This window comes from Quercus suber, unplaced genomic scaffold (genome assembly GCF_002906115.3).
Source record: "Quercus suber isolate HL8 unplaced genomic scaffold, Cork oak 2.0 scaffold_305, whole genome shotgun sequence".
Taxonomy (NCBI): Eukaryota; Viridiplantae; Streptophyta; class Magnoliopsida; order Fagales; family Fagaceae; genus Quercus; species Quercus suber.
The window spans coordinates 208,491-227,836 of NW_027069761.1; the positions used below are offsets into that span (position 1 = coordinate 208,491).

A 19,346-nucleotide genomic window follows, 5' to 3' on the forward strand; every position below is an offset into this window, starting at 1 on the left:
AGTTATTTTTTATTGCAGAGTTGTTCAAACTAACCATGTGTGATAGAAAAATATAGATTTTAAGTTAAGTGTGTTAGTCCAAGTCTCAATTTGACCACCAATGTATGGCGATTCTTGTCTCTTTGTGTGGGCTCTCATTCTCAAGTGTGTGAGCGTTTGCCCTAATTCATTTGCGCAACTTGTGCTAGCATAGGGGCTACTGACCATGTTTTGGAGATGAAATAAAGTGAATGAAGCGGCATAGAAGCCTTGGGATTTCTAATGTGTGATTAGTTACCCAGATTGGGTCGACCACCCCTTAAACTGCACTCCACTGCCCAAATCCACCACCACAGTCATCTAGATTGATATCGCCCTCCACTTCCCAAATCCATAGCCACAATCATCTATATTGATTTCTCCCTGTATATTTTTTGGCTTTCGTTTTTGGTTTAACCCTAGGTAAAAACTAAAAACAAATAGGACATAGTTGGTCTTGTACTTGATGAGAAGAGAAACATCAGAGCGAGACAGAGGAAATAAGATGGAGAGAGATGGCTGAATATTTTATTCAATATGGAGATAAGTTAAATGTTTTAGTATAAAAAAAATGTGTTAATAGAGCTACAATTGCTCTTAATGTGTGGAGAGTCACTGTAGCTCTCCCAAAAAAAAAGGACTCGGTTAAATAGAGAAACTGTTGGAGCTAGCTTTTGTAGATTTACTATCCAAATTAGAGAGAAAAATGGGTTTAGAGAGGCTATTGGAAATACTTGGGTTAAATATGCATGAAGAGCCATTGGATAGGTTAGACATACGGCCACCCCCCATTAAAGTATTGCCTTGCATCTCTCACAAAATATAAGGTGAACCCATTCAAGAATTGCCCTTCATCTCTCGCACAAAGTAATCGCCTCACAATGATGGCAATAAAAATACCATCTTCAAAATACATAGTTACAAACTACTCTTGCTCCTTATTTTGGTAGATAATATGCAAACCGAGGAGTGTAGCCAGCATCAGAGACATTCTCAACTAAATACGAATTGAATTCAAACAGGTATATAAGTTCAACCGAGAAGCAAAAGTCATCGCCCTGAAGTTGTTTCCAGTCACAATCTCAACAAAATGATAGTACAACTTCTACATTAAATCCACAGTAATATAAGCTTAAAAGAATACATAATGTGAATAGGTAGTAATGTGTATATATATATTCTCCATGGTAAGGCAATAACACTAGATTTAGCACATTTCCTGACAGACAATGAAATTCTTTGCAATTCCATTTCTCAATAATACACGGAAGCATGTTTAAGTATGAACACAGAGCATACACAGATCTAGTAAAAAAAAAAACATTTCAATGGCCTCATTGGATTTATTCTTCCGTTTACCATTCACATATAGGCATTAAATAACTACATATTACAAGTTAAGTGATGAGATGTCAAGATATTATCTTACATAAGATGCTATAAATTTACTGGCTTTATAGTAGGTAATATCTACATTATTCTATATTGAATATAAACTTAGTTTTTAGTTAAAAAAAGCTTTTAAAAAGGGACAAGCAATGAAGATGACTGAACTCAAATGCAAAGGAAAAACTCAAAGCATTGCCAGTGGGTTATGCCTCAAGACCTTATTTGCCATCATTGTCACCACCATATTGTGTGGAATTACCATTCCAGAAGGCATTTCTGTCACTAAACCGGCCATCATCTTCATCATGCTTTAGTGTATGAATGTTGCTCCCAAAATGGGATGTTGTTGGTTGCCTCTTTTTGCCATCATCATCTCTTCTAGTTGCAGAAGTGCTTTGGTTTGCAGAATTCTGCAAGTAGGACCTCTCAGTTCCAGCTAAATTATTCCGATGTGTAGGATTTGGACCTGCAATAGCATAGACAGAATAGGTAAGGAGAGCAAGTTATTCTAAAGAGTGAGTTTAGGCCTATAAAGGCAAATAGTGAAACAGAATAGGTTGATATATATAACATGAAAGCAAAGGGGGAAAAAAAGAGTATTTCCAGTAATAGCTCTGAAACAGAATAGGTCAGTCTTAAAAGAGTATTTCCAGAAACACAAATCAAAGGGGGGAAAAAAGGAACCAAAGGAGTTTACATCTATGTGGGTAATATATCAGACTGAGATCAAGCCAAGCAGAGCCCAGAATTGAATGTTTAAAATTAGAAAGGCAAGAATAATAGGATGTTCAAAGTTCAGCTCGAGCTTGTCTTGAGCTCAGGAAGGTTGATTTTTTACATCACTGCAGGTAATATATTAGACTGTAATCACACCACGCAGAGCCAAGTCTTGAATGTTTGAACTTAGCTTCGCAAAATTTATAGGGAGTTCAAAGCTCAGCTCAAACTCATAAAAGTTTGAGCTTGGGCTTGATAAAAATTCAAAGAGCTTGAGCACAGCTCAGCTGGACTTGTTTCATTAGTCAAGCTATCGAGCCAATCACAAAGCTCAAGCTTAATCCTGCAAACAAGCTTTATAAATGTATACCAAATTAATGGGGGGGGGAGGGGGGGGGGAGGGGGGGGGGTGGGGAAGACAAAATAAATTGCACCTAAAAATAAAAAAATATTAAAGTATTATTTTCCATATAAATATATGTTGTAAATGAACCGAGCTAAGCTGAATTCTTCAATATTTTTTTAAGATTTTTTTTCTCAAGCCCATATCAATTCCATAACAAGCTTAAGTTGAGCCTAGGCTCAACATTTTTATCCTTGAGGCTATGCTCCCAAGCTTGAGAACTTTTTATTTTATAATATTATAATTTAATAAACAATAATCAAGAAGCTTTCATTCCAATAGACTTCAATAGGTTCAGAGAGAATAATCCAAACTAGGAATCCAAAATGTTACGGACAATGAAAGAAACATATGGAGTGGGGATTTGTACCAGCATGTTAAATACATATAAAGAATGAGGAAGATGCAATATCCCTCCACCCACCCCTCTCTCAAACAAACAAAAAATGAGAAGAGATGCTCATTCCATCAATTCCTCATCTACATTTCATTAACAAACTTTTCTTAAATGGTGGGCATTCCTGGTAGGGAATGGAGATTTGTTAGATACACAAGAAGCTATTTCATAGTAGCCAATATAGCTCATTCCATTTTCTCCTTGCCCACATTTCATTTACTCATTTTTTTAAATGGTACACCATCCTCATAGATAATGGGTCTTTGTACCAGATGTTAGATACCTAGCTAACTAGTTCATAGCAGTAGGAGAAGCGTGCAGATGGATAAGATTATGCACATAGCATAGACAATCCCACTACCACCTCATCTACACTCCATGCATAAAACATTGTTCAAAGGTGGGCCATTCCCTGTCAAAAATATTTATTTGTTTCTTTCTTACCTAAATATATGAAAATTTGGGAAAATGGTAAATAATTTATTTATGGCTTCATACAACACTAACATCCAATAAATAAATATTCCTTGACCCTAGATCTTAAAACTCAATGCATATAATTGAGAGAGTAAGGAAAGGAAACTCACTATATTGCTTTTTTAGTTATAGGTAAAGAAACTCACTATATTTCCATATGCCATTTTGAGATTCGTGTCCAGAACTCGATGAGCTGGCACCACCACCAAGATAAGAGAAAGGATTCATGTAAGATAAAATCCTCCTCACATATGCAAAATATCCCCCATTAGTTCCATTTGAAGAATCAGCACTAGTAAAATTTGTTTGGTAAGAGGACGAAGATGCTTCTCCATGATAACCTGTAGCTCTATGATGTGGAACCACTATCAGGGCTTGTCTATTAAGTAGGCCCAACTCTGACAATGATTTGCTCAAATCTGCAACAAATGAAAGTAATCAAAATATCAATGATTTATTCACGATGTTGTATGTATCAACATATTAAACTAAGAAGAACACAACGGAAAGATCATTCTTGACACTGCCACAAACAATAATAACATTATCATTGAATGAGTAAACAACATCATTAACAAAGAAAGCACTTGAGGAAAATTAAAACACAGTGGAATCACTAGAGATCATTGTCTGATACCAGGCCTTCACTCTAGCCATGATTGAGGTAGCCTCCGCCATAGTAATGGGATTTCTATTCTTATTAAGCTTTTCCTTCTTAGTCTTCATGCATCACACCTCAGCCAATTCTCAAGTGAGTGGGTGTCTGTCAATAATTTACTTTTCTACTTTCGAAAATTGCGTAAACCTCATTTTTCCTAAAATTTTAGTGATTTATTGTTTTGTGTTTGTTTTTGTTCCCCTTTTTATTTTTTTATTTTGTGTGTATGGTAAGGAGGATGCCAAAGAAATGGAAGAATGGGAGGGAGACCAAAAGATTAGGTTCATTGGAATTACGAAATATCCCAAGAACTCTAAAACCAAAATAAAAGAACAAATAAAATCTACCCGAGGCCCATCTGAAAACTTGTTATAGGAATCAATTAAAATAAAAAATAGAAATGAATTAAAACAATGTCCACTTCAGATTCGTTGAGGAATTTAAAAAATAAAAATAAATAAAAAATAAATAAAAGAAGGAAAAGAAAATAAGTTCTTAGTACAGCTTGCAAAGAATCAGGAATATAACAAAGTTTATAAGTGAATAAACCCAACTAAATAAATGAAAGAAAAAAGAATTAAAATTAAAGAGTCGGTGTCCCTAAAAGAATTAAAATTAAGGAGCAGCACTGGCTAGGGCAAGGCCAAATTGATAACCTTGGGCTTCATCTTCTCTGTTTCCTTCTTGTTCTTTCTCCATTTCTTTGATCTTAAATTCTAGGTTGTTAAACTTTGGACGAGGAAGGAAAGATTTAGACCTTTGCTGCATGGTGTAGAAGGGGGGGTGGGGAGGAGGGGAATTTAATTTCACATTCCTGCAACAATACCAGACCTGGGCTCTCCTTTAATAGGTGTTAAGATTAAATGATCAAATTCATCATTTCCTAATAGCTTAAGCTTTTGGGACAATCGATAATTTATCGTGGTATTAACGTAGGAGGTCCTTGGTTCAAACTTCAAACTGTCTTCACCTTACCTCCCATTTAAAAAATAATCTCACATGTTGGGCCACACTTAATAGGGGCAATTTAGGCCCACACCTGAAGGGAGAGTGTTAAGATTAAATAATCAAATTCAACATTTCCTAATGACTTAAGCGTTTGAGACAATAGGTAATTTATCAATAGGAACAAAGAAAAAAGAAATAGAAGGCCACATTGACCATGATGTGCAACTTCAAGGCCTAAATTGACCCAATTAAAAAAGCAGGGACCATATTGATGTGAACTTTATAGTTAGTTGTAGTAACTAATTTTTGCCCCCCTCCCACATTTTTACCCAAGAATGATTAGACACTCATACCTTGACCACTAAAAACTTTGCGGGGATAAGGAATTGCGAGATCATATGTGCCAAGCCCAATTTGTTGGTTTTCATCGACATACTCTTTCACCGTTCTCAAAGTGCTGGTAACAGAAAACTTCTCTTGCAGGCTAACACCACTGGGCAATCGGATATTTAAATGGACATCACTTGATTTATCATCTCCTACAAAGTCATCCAATGCAGAAGCCTGCTTATCATTTACAGCTTCAGCCTTTTCATCTTGTTCAGCTTCTTTTACTTCAGTATCAACCAATTTTGCACTTCCTCCAGGAAACCCTGAACCATTATCATTGATGTTTTCTGGGGCAGGAGAACCGACTTCAGCACTGGAAGAGTTATCATAAGCTCTAAAGTTTTCTACATTGGCCAGTACAGGACCAGAAGAACCTTTAGTTACTTCAGTGGACAAGGACTGTCCATCCAAAACACTGTTTGACTCGCTGGCATCATATGATCTTGAAGATTTCTTGTCATCCAATTCAGTATTTTTCTCCTGTCCATGTAAATGAATGTAAGGACTAACATGTAATGCGATTGCAGTTAATAAATATAAAAGATCAAAGAGGCAACAACTTCCGGTTATAGTTACCTCAACTATGCATTCATGGTCTTTCTTTTCTTCTATGACCTCAGAGATAACCACTGGCTTAGCCTCTTCAGACTGCACATGCCCATCTGTTAGAGGTGATGGAACAACTGTACTTGAAGAACTTTGTTCAACAGATGAGGCAATATTAGAAACAGAAGTAGATGCTCCAGAGTTCTTTGAAGCAAGTGTTGCAGTCAGGAAAGTTACGGTTGTTTCCTGCAATTCACCATCACATATGAACTTGTCATGGTAAAAACACTACAGAGGTTCATAAGCCTGGTCACTCTCAGGTGCCCATTAATGGCATCAGGCCTTTCACTGAGATTAGTTGAAAATTGTTACAGTATTATTATCAGCAATAAGAAGAAAAAGAAGGGATTTGGTTTCATGTGAAAAAAGTAGAGATTATATTATGAGTTATCAGCCATAACCGTGACTTCAAAAGTATAAATGTAAGTAAGTTGGTATTGGAAGGTGTATAAAATCAATTTATAAAGGGAAGTATTCAGTGAGGGAAAGTTCGCATGACATGGCACATCAGTATAGTGTTGTTGAAAGCATGAGGTGCACTTAAGCAAAAAGGCCTCCTAGAGCCTACACGCAAAGTGCAAATCATAAGTGCTTACTTGATTGAAGTAAAGAGCACATTTCCAAAAAACAAAAGAAAACAACTATTAATTGGAAAATATGACAACCAAGTGGCCAACAAATCATATAGAATTAAAATATAACATTTAATATAATTCATTTGTACTTTATAAAATATACACAACCATGATATTTGATTGCAATGATCAAAATGAAAATACATAATTGAATCAAAATTCAAAATATACCTAAAAGGCAAAGATAAAAAAGCACTAGAATGGTAGGGAGTGACTTTTTTTCCTTATAGATATTTTTAATGGGGAAAAACCTAGATACAATTCCTCATATACTATTCCTTAGGTTCCTTTCTTAAAAATCTGCCACTTGTCTAAGTGAATAACCAAACATAAACCGTTTAAGTACCATAACTTTCTGTTGTATTTTTCTTTCCCTGGTCTGTGAGAAAAGCCATTGGCTTCAGATCTGATTTCTCACACACAATCACTTGGGTCTAACCTGGAGAGAATGATGACGCAAAGGAGATTATAGAGGTGGTTGCAGCATGTAGAGGATTGCATTTGGGTGGAGTTGTAGCAGAGTAGGTTTTGATGGGGGAGGGTAGTTTTGCCCCCTTTTTTTTCTCTAATTGGTGTTTATTGGGAATGAATGTGACAGAGCTATTACTGTTCTAATGGCTATTTGTTCCAAACTTACGAGGATTAGATTTATCCAAGCAGTATGTTGCTATGGCAGTCTTCTTCTTCTTCTTCTTCTCTCTCTTCTTCTTCTTCTTTTTTTTTTTTTTTTTTCATTATTTAAAAAGCCATCTGTCTAGCATACAAAGTATGAACAGATCAACTAATCTTCTAATGAAAATAATGGGATTAATGGAGAAGATCATTCTGGGCTTCTCCTTCTGAAGCCAGATTTTATTTTCTGATATTGTTTGGGAGAAGTTTGAGAGATCTGCGGTCGGGTTTTCTCACAGGCGCAAGAGGGGAAAAAAAAAATAGAGAACAGCGTTAAACCCCTGTTTGTTTAGTTATTCATTTAGACAAGTGGTAGAATTTTAAGCGGGGAACCTAAGTAACAATATATAAGGAATTGTATCTAAGTTCTGCCCTTTTTAATGTCTTCTTCTAGAATTTTTAATAAAGGAATTGATGGTAAAAGAGTAAAGTGCACCCAAGCACAATGGCCTCTTGGAACTTAAGTGCAAAGCACAAGCATGAGCCTAATTGTTGAAGTTAACCGTATATTTTAAATAAAATGTAATAAATTTGAAAAAAATTACCTAACAGACCTTCGTATATCTTCCTCTTTGATTTCTAAGTCATTTGATCAAAGGATTTCCCATGTGACGAGCACCCTTTATATTATAATATTTTATATTATTTATATTATAATTTTTTTTTCAATTTATTTGGACCACATGAAAATCAAGTGATCAACTAATTAGGGATGGTAATATTTGATACAACTCTGAAACACGACAAGCTTTTTTGAGGCTTAATGTTTATTGTAAATATGTTTGTCAACCGACTTTGACATAATTAATAAATTGGTCAATTCTATGTGTTACCTCCAATCAACTTGAAATGACCAAGTTCATTTAAGCAAGTTATGATGGTTGCATCATGTCAACTCACTTAATAATTGGGTCATGTTAGAAATGAGGGGTTTCGACACAACCATTGAATGGATTGGGGTTTTGGTTGACCTATATAGTAGAATACCTCAACTTCAACACAACATGAACAACCCTGACACTCATCATATAAAATTGAAATAAAACATTTCACATAATTCTCTTGTGCTTTACCAAATATAGTTAACCATGATATTTGATAGCCAAAATATAAATCATACTCTCTTTTTTCTAATGAGTTACCATTTTTTTTAAAGAAAAGGGGTTAAATTAGCTATTGGTTTTGAGAGAAACTAGAAAGCCTAAGAAAGAAAAAAAAGGAGGGTATGGATTTAGGGACAACTCCAAAGTCGGAAAAAAAGAAGAAGGAATTATCCATTGGGTGAAGTAGAGGAGAGAGAATGTATGTCATAAAGTGAAAAGTGAAACTTTGCATTTTGCTTTGGAATCTTCTATCTAGTGCTGTGTGGTGAAGAGATTGACTTCTTAAATTTTGTAATGCGTGGTAGGTTTACAGCCAATGTAAAATTTAGTCACTCGAATATGAATGGATCCATCTGTGAAGTTTAATTGAAGTAAAAATCACATGGCTTTAAATGTCTAATTACATATGTCCAAAGGTTGAAACCATTTTTAATTTGGGCATTTATCTAAAATGTTATGGTAATTTTGAAATCAAGGGCAAATTGTAATTTCCACAACCCCCGTGAATTAAGGGTATTTTTTTAGTTTAGTTGGATCTAAAGTTTTCTAGCAGATCTTAAGTTTCTTAGATTTTATTTTCTAGGAGTCTAAACTAGTCTTTTATTAGGTTTTAAGATTAATAGTCAAACTAAGAGTCTTAATACTACCAGTACAAAAAAGATTCCTTGTATATATATATTTTTTGAGAACTATATATTTATGCTTAATGTACTCAAAGAATAGATGAAGTTGATCAATATTGACTATTTTGAATATTGAAGCACAACGGCCTAATTGGTCTTTAACTTCTTTTTCCTCACTTCCTCTTCTCTTTTTGTTTCTTCTCTTTCTTGTGGTACTATTAACAATACTGTTCACACACATTGTTCGTGCATACTTCTTTGATAAGTAAAACTTCTATTTGAAAATCGAATAAGGATGCCTTGCAGTACACAATCTGTTTACTGCAAAACACTCTCAAGCAAGATTACAGCAATGAATAAGCTCCAAAAGAGAAGAATAAGAACAACATGGCAGAATTGCCATCCACTCGAATAGGACTCGCAAGAACACTGCTCATGCATACTGTTCACAGATTCTAGAAATTCAATTTCCATGTCTTTTTTCCTCTTTTCAGCACTAAATCTATCTTTTCTATTCCCTACAAAACCCTTCTTTTAAAAAGTTCTAAACCCTAGATGCACCAATCCTCCAGACTATAACCCTAGATAAACCAATCCTCCAAACTATGACACTAGATACACCAATCCTCCAAACTATAACCCATAACCGCTCTAAAGCTCCAAAAAGCATGCCTTCCTTACATACACTTTCTCAAATGTGTTTCACTTTAGAAACACTAAAGCTCCAAAAGGTGCACCTTCCTTAGGTACACTTTCTCAAATGCATTTCACTTTAGAAGCGCTAAAGCTCCAAAAAACAAGTCTTCCTTAGGAATATTTTCTCAAATGTGCTTTGCTTCAGAAGCAAAAAGTGCTAAATGCTCTGCGCTTTTAGGTACACTTAGCACTTCAACCAAAATTGGATGAGGGATTGAGAGGCTTGCTTATGTATATTGTATAACACCATAAATATGATCTTTGTATGGCAAATAGAAGGTCCATTTTCTGATTTAAAACCAAAAGGAAATAAAAATCAAAGGTCCATTTTAATAGCATTAATATCTTTTTTTTCTATATAAGACATTAAGATCTAATTGATAATTTAATAAGTGATTCATTATAAGAAATATATATATATATATATATAAAGTGCATTTTTTTCTCTTTGCTCTTATTGAAAATGCTCAAAAAGCATACTTATAGCACGCTTTTCCAAAGGTGGTTCACTTTTGGTGCAAAAAATTATTAAGGGTTGGTGATTTGCACTTAAAGCATGCTTTTATCAACACAACATTTTTAGAGGATCAGTGTCAAAAACTACAGCAGCAGCGACTATATTATACACAACCAAGATGTTTAAACCTTTTTCCCTTGCCATTTCCACAACTTGGTCAGAACCAGGCCCAAACAGAGATCAGCTCCTCAAACATGGTGTGTCATCAAAGTAAGTGCACGAGGCTTGGGAGCAGCAAACCCAGAAAAGAAAATGGGCACTCACAAGTAATGAGTAATGATGAGGAAAATGAACTACATACCTGTACATGAAGACTCAACCATGCCTTCTCTAAACTGGATGCCAGATCTTCAGCATCAACAAAACCCTCTGTAAATTTATTCAGGAAGAAATAACCAAATACTAAGTTCTTGGTTACAGGTAATATATTTTAACCTGAAACAAAGTTTGCATTTTTAGATATAAACATCATACCATTTTGCCAAACTTGTACACCATTGAATCCAATAGCTGTTATGCAAGGAATAGATTTCTGAGGATCTGTAACAGATTGATGCAAGGATGTGTGCTTGATTTCATAAAAAATTGGTGAAAAATTAAAATATAAAAAAAGATACAATTTTACTAGGTAAAATAAAAGAATAACAATGCTGGCATCAAGATGGCCCAGATTGACATACACACAAAATAGGATGTTATGGGACCAACTCATTGACAAATAGCTGCTTTACAGCTGAAATGTAACATGAATTCAAAGAAGATAAAAGGCAAGTAGAAATTACACATTAACGAATTAATTGAGCCGTGATGCCCCATTCTCTCTATAGAGGCAGGAAGGTGGATGTGTTTGGGATTAGAACGTAAGAACAGTGAAAATACTTAGAAGTTAGCATAATAAAATGAAAAAAATTTTAAATAATTGTTGTGGCAATTATTAGAACATATTGATGAAATAATATTGATTATTTTTATAGGTAATAGAAATGATTGTGAAATTTTTGAGACACCAATTTTGGAATTTGATTTCACCAACAATAAAACAAGTTTGGTTAGTTTAGCAAATAAACAAAGCAAAAGAGCATTTATGCAATCTTAAAAGTTGAGCTTAGCTAGTAATTTCACATTTCTACTAGTTGGTGACCATATAACCGAAAGAGAAAATATTTGAGCAGACATATACTGGTTGCAAGTAAATATTAATAAATACAACAAGAACAACCAATTCTTAGTCCCAAAATGTTGGGGTCCACTTTGGATCCTTAACATACTAGTTGGCCACATGCATTCTTTTCTACCATTTTATTCTATTGAAAGTCAAACTCCCTATTACCTCCTTAATTAACATGACCTTTTTACTACTTCCACTAATGTTATCTTAAGTCTTCATGTATCTCTTTTCTTTCCTTCAACTTGAATCAATTCACCTTTTTTTTTTTTTATCAAGAGCTTTGTAGTTCAATGGCACAACATGCTCCCTTGCCCCATTGTTGTAACTATCGAATTATCAAAAACAAACTCCCTCATTCTCAATAATATATTAATTGCTCCAATCTACTCATGATCAAACCATCTCAACTGGCCCTCACTCATCTTTTCATCAAGTTGGGCCACCACTATTTTTAGCAAATTCTATCATTTGGAATCCTATCTTTTCTTATATATTCACCTATCAATATTAGCATCCTCATTTCAATTACACTCATTTTAAGAACAAGTTGATTTTACCAGCCCAACATTCAAACGATAGATCATAGTTAGTCTTATAGTAGTCCTATAAAATTTTACCTTTAACTTAATAGGTGCAGAAATATTTTACGATCACACAACATTCTTGATACACTTATCCACTTCATCCACACTGCTACTATCATATGTTTTGTATCCTCTTCAAGCTCTCTAATCTTTTTTGAATTATTGATCAAGGTATTGAAAGCTCTCACTCTTAGATATCTCTTGACCATCAAATCAAGCCTTGTAGCCTCTTCTTTATTTCTATTCTTATTAAACTTACATTCCAGGTACTCTATTCTAGTTTTATTTATTTGAAAGTACTTATTTGAAAGCATTGATCGAATTTCAATCTTGACATTAACTCTAAATCTAATTTCATCCACTAAAATTATATCATATGCAAAAATATGTACCAAGGACTTCATCTTAAATTGATTTAGTGAACTCATTCATCACTAGTGCTAAGAGATATGAACTTAATGCTAATCATTGATGCAAACATATAGTGATAGGAAATTCACTTGTGATGCCTTCACTTGATTTATTTATATTTTTCTTGGTAAGTTTACATGCAACCGATGGATCTCGAACTTAAGACCTCACTCTCAACCTAACACTTATAAGGTGAGGAGGTGTTACTAGAGCTAGAGCTCACTGGCATGATGCCTCCTCATGTTCTCACACTAGTTACAACCACGTCCTACATATCCTTAATCAACTTAATATACTTTAGAGAAACTTTTTCCCCATAAAACCCATCATATAACCTTTCTAAGAACCCTATCATATGCCTTTCTAGGTCAATAAAAATCTATATGGAGATCTTAACATGAGTCTTTATATTTTTCCATTACACATCTATGAAGAAATTGAAAAAAAAAAAGTATCAAATGAATCTATTTTCTTCCTTTTGATAGGTAAGAAAAAAATTTATTGAGAAAATGCTACTTCGTTAAAAATATGTACAAATAACAAAGGAAAAATAAATTATGTACAAGAAGAAAGAGAATCTAGAAACATCAGAAAGCGAAAGGACTTCTAGAAGTATGAAATAAATCTAAATTCCAATGAGTAAAGAAGAAATTTCTTTGTTGATGATGGCAGTTACAATAAGATGGTTTAGTGCTTGTTATTTCACCAAAGATATCATTTGTACACTTAAAATTACTTTAGCAATAATCTTGAAATGCTCTGGCTGTGGTCCCCACCTACTACACATGATGCGCTGATAGAGGTAATGCAAATTTGAAAGATTGATTGCTCATCTCTAGGTGAACATTTTTTAACACAAAAATACCATGAAAATGAGTAAAGATACACACAGTGGCAAGTGTGAGTATCCAGTTATCTAACAATGAAAACGCAGCTAAAATTATTAAAAAAAAAAAAAAAAAAACTACAACAATAACATTCTTAAGCCAGATATATTATTCTCGTAGCTCAATGTCAGATTATCATTTTGAACACTCTTATTAACATACTCTAAAGAATGCAATAGCTGAAAAGAGAAACTTAAAGGAAAGCAAGATTTATCATCTTCCAGCAGGATACATAATGCAGAAAAGTGTGCAGCATCAATGCTTCCTCCAGGGATATGCAAAAAAATACAGTACTTTGCTAGTGACTCTGCCACCTGTATGAAGCATTTGAACATAAGAAACAAATCTTATTAAAGGAACTGAGGAAAACTCTAACCAATTAAAAATCACTAAAAAGAGAAATAAAACAAACATTTGAGTCTGTCCATGTGGATTCTTCTAAACGACTGGACTCTACATCTTCACCTGAAAACATTAACCAATCAAAAATACTTGACGGTAACAAAGTACATTTATATATGCAATTCTAAAGTACAGATAACATTTTAAAAAAATTGTTCTTCATCCTTAACCTATTGAAAATTTCAGTTTCAGTCTTCAAACTTAAAATAAAAATTAAAAAAAGTTCTTTTTCAGTCCTAAACTATTAAAAAAGTTCTTCGTTTGTCCCTCTTTTTGCTCATAAACTATTAAATAAATAAATAAACTCATTACAATGTTTAGGATTAAAAAATGAACTTTTTAAAGTTTAGGGATGAAAAAAAAAAAAATCATTCAAACTTTAAGGACAAAAACAATATTTTGACCAAGAATATATAATTAACATAATAATATTCTAAATATAAAGGCACAAAAAGCTTTTAAACATGGTTTGCTTAGACAGAATTATAATTATTATAATCAAATTAAACTCAATGCTGTCTTCTCCATTCTTCTGTACACATAATAAGAAGCTCTCGCAATGAAGACCATTCAATGTATCACCAGAGCATGACACTGCAATAAATAGAGTGTCGCATCCATGAAACTAAAATATTAGAAATCATATGAAAGAAGCATTTACCTGAAATATAGACAACAAATAGTTTCTTCTGCTTTTTGGCTTCTAGAATCGCTTCATTAATAGAACCCTTAAATGTAAGAGAGGACAGAGACATTCCCATCCGTCTGGAAAAAATACAAACTTTTACTGACTGAAAACTTCCATAGGCTCTCACCAAGTAGTGACCAGTTCAAAGAACACAATACAAAAGATGAAATCTAAATCAATGCTAATGTCACACTTCAATATTACAAGACAGTTTAATAAACATAATAGATTTATTGGAAAAAAAATTAAAAAAATTTAAATAGATTCATTGAAAACCCATAAAAATAGATTAATTGGATGATGTGAGAGAGCCGCTTGAGATGACTTTGTCATTTTAAAGGAGAGCAACTTATGCACTAGTAAGAAATAGTGAATCAATTCAAGTTGAGAGAACGGAAAAAGGTAGAGAGAAAAATAACATTAATAGAAGTAGTAAAAAAATGACATCAATTAAGGACGTAACAAAGAGGTATGACTTCAAATAGAATAGAATGGAGAAGAATACATGTGGCCGACTCTAAATAATCAGGTGAGGATCCACAACCGACCCCAAAAACTTGGGTCTAAGGCTTTGTTTTTGCTATAATATTGAAAACCAAATGTAAGACAAACATAGAATGAAAAACGAGACCCAGACTACATCAAATGCAACATTTTTGGGGGAAGGAGTGGAGGGAGAGAATAAAGTTCAAACCTACAGCTTAAGCAACTCCAGGTTCAACACCACACTCCAGAGAAAATGTTCTACAATAAACAAGGCTTGTAACAAACTTATGGAGACTTCAAAAAGTTCACCACCTGAGCCACTGTATGAAAATTAACCAATTGGCTCTCTTGAAAGAGAAAGCACGACAAGTTTGAACATACTCATTTCCCACCAAACCGTACTCCAAAAAAAGAAAAAAAGTATGAGTCTAGAGACCTAACTTTTTTACCACCTATCAAACATCCATATACTAAATATAGAAATTGATAGGCGTTCATTGTGTATTTTTTGCTCCCATTGCTCTATACCTTGCATGTCAGCTATAGAATTAGATGCTTTTGATAAAATTGAAATTTAGTAGTACAAATGTTTAATTAAATTATTCATTTTGAAAGTATAAGCACAAAAAGATGAAATCATAAAAATAATTTTGAACATGATAACAACAAATTGCAGAAGTATGATTTTATTTTTGATAAGTCCAATTGGTAAAGTATGATAATCCTTCTTTTTTGTGTTATTTCTTTTTAAAATATATATATTGATGGTAATGGTATCAACACCTTTTCACTAGAGCATATATAGGCGTTCCTCACGCATTTTCGGCTCCCAATTTCTATATACCTTGCATGTTAGTTATAGAGTTAGGTGCTATTTAAAAACTCCGAATTTAGTAGTAAAAATGATTAACTGAAGTATATATTTCGTAAGTACAAGTACAAAAAAAGATTAAATTAACACCAATTTCTGAAGTATGATAATCCTTCCTCCTTTTTTTTTCCCTTAAAAAGAAAAATACTGATGGCAGTGGTAGCAAAAACTTTTCAATAGTAGGGATTGCAGAGCTGGCAATTATGAGTAGTGTTGGGTTTAGTCTATGCTTCCAATAAGTGGAGTTGGGGGAATTTGAACCCATGTTCTTCTCATGGGGGCTGACTAGGTTTAGTAATGATAACGATGTGTGATTGTACTCTAAAAGTATGAGTTGGTAACAGTTGTGGTGGTATGGTAGTGCAAGTAGCATCAAATTGGTTGTAGCAGCGGTGTTGATGACACCAACAATAGCATTAGTATGACGTTCCATGGTGATTGTGGTGGTGATGAAGATAGCAATGAGGCTTAACCATTCAATTGGTGATAAAATCATCAAAGGCATTATTTATGCTAGTGGTATTAGTGGTAAAGGAGATAGTATTTGGTTGCATCACCTGTAGCATTGCTCAACAGAGACCGTAGTATTGCTCATTGCATATGTCATAAAAATAAATTTATTAATTATAGGAAAAAGGATTTTTAAAAAATTAGTACACAATTTACAGGAAGTAGCACATAAAGAATAGAATGAGTTAAATATTAAAACCCTACATGTAAGTTAGACATTAAAATTTAGTAATAACTTGGTGGTGATTGATGTTTTATTTTGATAGAAAGGGTTGTGCAGAAAAATAATAGGAGTGTTATTTGGTCAGTAACGAGTCATTTTGTTACATGGGTAATTTGGAAGGAACAAAATAGCAGTACAAAGGGGACGAGATATCCATGGTTGAACTTAAGGCTTCTGCTTTGTGTTCACCTTTTGAATGTTGTACAATGACTAAGAGAGGGAGCTTCTACTGTTCTAGTAACTCTTTAGTTGATTTTAAGAATCATGAAAGTCTTCAGTTGCAATCTTTAGGAAGCTATTTTCTTAGAGCTTCCCTTTTATTCTATTAATAAAAGTCTTTGTTATTTATCAACAACAAAAAAAATCATCAACAGCTTGATGGGGATTCAGTAGATTAATTGGTCTGTACCAAGTGCTAAACAATTATGTAATACCAAGTACTAACACACTAACAAAAAATAAGGCACTTAAACTGCAATTCTCAACACTGAATTTGTTATCAATCTATACCTTAGTTTATTTTCTAGCTCTCAAGTGCCCATTGCTCATTAAAATATAACAATAATAAAGAAATGTCGGTACCCGAAAATTCTTTATGGAAAAGAGAAATTTTGTGTACTCAATGCTTGCAAGTTAATGTGTAAGAACCTTTTCAAAGCCAATCATCACAACTTTTCATATTATAAAATTCAACATACATAATCACCTTTTAATCATTCAACTTCCTCCAAATTTCAATTTCATTCCAAATAAAAACGCATTTTTTTTTTCATAAATGAACGATCTGGAATCCCAATCCTAATTCAATCACAGAGAAACAACTAGCAACTAATAGCAAAGACAAAAAAAAAAAAAAAAAAAAAAAAAATTTTTTTTTTTTTTTTTTTTTTTTTTTTTTCCTAAACTACGATACAAATGGGTGTAATTTTTGAAACAATACTGTGTTTGGCAGCTGAGAAAACTCAGGAAAGAAAATCGGATTTCAAATTTCAGAAACTTTTTTTCATTTCTGATATATATAAGGCAAAATTGAAACAGGTTTTTCAATTTCTTGAAAAACGAAAATACTGGATTCGATGTTTCGTTTTAAAAGCGAAAATATTCGATTGCGTTTCCTTAGCTTTCTCAGGAACCAAACACTGAATAAGGAATTTTAAAAAACGAGGAGTTCGTACCTTCTGTGAGAGTCGGGGCTCCGAGAACAGAAGAGTATAGCCTCTGAAATGACTAACGAGTCGTTACCAAGAGAGTGTTGTGTTTTTGTTGTTGGTAAGTGAGAGAAAGAAATCTGTTTATTACAAAATGTTGACAAGGCGTGATACATACATTGTTTTTAACTTTTGATACATACGTACCATATTTACTATGCCCATTGTTTTTAACTTTTGTTACATACACACCAGATTTACTATGCCCATTGTTTTTAACATTTTTTAATAGAAACCTTTCTTGAATGGTTGAAAGGTAGCCTCTCTCCCCCACCCAAGTAGTCAAGATGTTGCTCAATATCATTAATATTATTTTATATTTTGAAATTTAATTAGTAAATTGTATGTTCTTCTAAAAAGAAATGCATGTTCTTCTAATACACACGTCAATTTTTTTCAATTAGATATTATTTACTATATTTTCTCAACAAACAAACAAAAATATTATTTATCATATGATCTATAAGATTATATTTTATGCACAATTTTAAACTACATAACTTACAATTTAAACAAGATGAAAAACACCTTTTAGTCCCTACATTTTCAGGCGATTCCTATTTTAGTCTCTACATTTTATTTTCACCGCTTTTAGTTCTTCTTTTGAAAAACGCGTTCCGTTTTAGTCTTTATCGTTACTCATTTAACAAAAATATCCTACATGGCAAACAGTCCAATAATAAATGCTAACGTGTCCATTAAAATAATATCAAAAAAATTATTTATATTTTTAAAAATGTCACATCAGCAATTTAATTTTTTTTTTTAAAAAGCCACATCAAATAAAAATAATATAAAAATTTCTAACCTAATTATTATTAAAAAAAATTGGTTAAATTATTTTTTTTTCTTTTTTCTGGAAGAACATGAAGAACTCAGACTATGTGTTCTTCATTTTCTTTCCCAACTAAGCTTGCCTAGAAAATTAAAAATTAAAAATTTCTTTTCTTTTCTTGCATTTTTTTAGCAACCAAACCCATTAAATCACTCAGATTTACAAAATAAAAAGACATGCCCATCAAAATTTACAAAACACAAGCATTCAACAAGATTTTCTTATGCTTTGAAACCAAACACAAAAAACACAAAACTCGAACCTAGATTTTCGGCCTCCTTGCACACCACAAACCCGGAAATCAACATCGGAATACAACATTACCACAAACCCAAAAATCAACATACACCACAAACCCAGATTAACAAAACTCACAACCCATAAACCCACCGTCGGAATACATATCTCCACCATGATCTACACCACTGAGCTAAGAGATAGAGAGATGAAAGAGCCATTTGGGTTTGAGTTTGAGTGGAGATGAAATTAGAGAGTTTGGGGTCATCTTAGCTTCACAACCATTGATCTGGGCTCGGCGACTGGGGTTTTGTACAACGGAGCCATATCGAGTTGGCGACTATGGTGAGTTACCGAATCAATGGACCTTCACGATGGGTTTTCTTTCTTTGACAGCAGCGGGGACCTCACTGAGTCTTGAACGAGTTTGACGACAATGACCTCATCACTGAGATTTGAGAGAGTTTGGGTCAGATTGGAGTTTGGCAGTCGGTGGAGATGAGATTTTGTGAGAGTTTGGGTCTGAAAGAGATTTCGTTGAGGGTGAAGAGAGAAAGAGAAAATTAGAGATAGAGAGAGTATAGAGA

At 33.4% G+C, this 19,346-nt stretch overlaps 1 protein-coding gene across 2 annotated transcripts; it reads right to left on the reverse strand.

Moving 5' to 3' along the window:
• Window positions 1–1,327: 1,327 nt before the first annotated feature.
• LOC112006915 (plant UBX domain-containing protein 11) lies at window positions 1,328–17,818 on the reverse strand. 2 transcript variants are annotated; one of them, XM_024039229.2, is made up of 10 exons: window positions 17,655–17,818; window positions 14,363–14,466; window positions 13,712–13,764; window positions 13,532–13,613; window positions 10,724–10,789; window positions 10,551–10,618; window positions 5,974–6,189; window positions 5,361–5,877; window positions 3,548–3,820; window positions 1,328–1,873 (listed from the first exon to the last, which is right to left on the reverse strand). In XM_024039229.2, exons 1-10 carry the CDS (start codon window positions 17,801–17,803, stop codon window positions 1,626–1,628), a joined length of 1,776 nt encoding a protein of 591 aa, XP_023894997.2. In that variant the 5' UTR covers window positions 17,804–17,818; the 3' UTR covers window positions 1,328–1,625. The 2 variants fall into 2 exon arrangements, with proteins under 2 accessions (XP_023894997.2, XP_065638590.1); XM_065782518.1 differs by lacking the exon at window positions 17,655–17,818 and adding an exon at window positions 15,659–15,711.
• Between the last annotated feature and the right edge of the window lie 1,528 nt (window positions 17,819–19,346).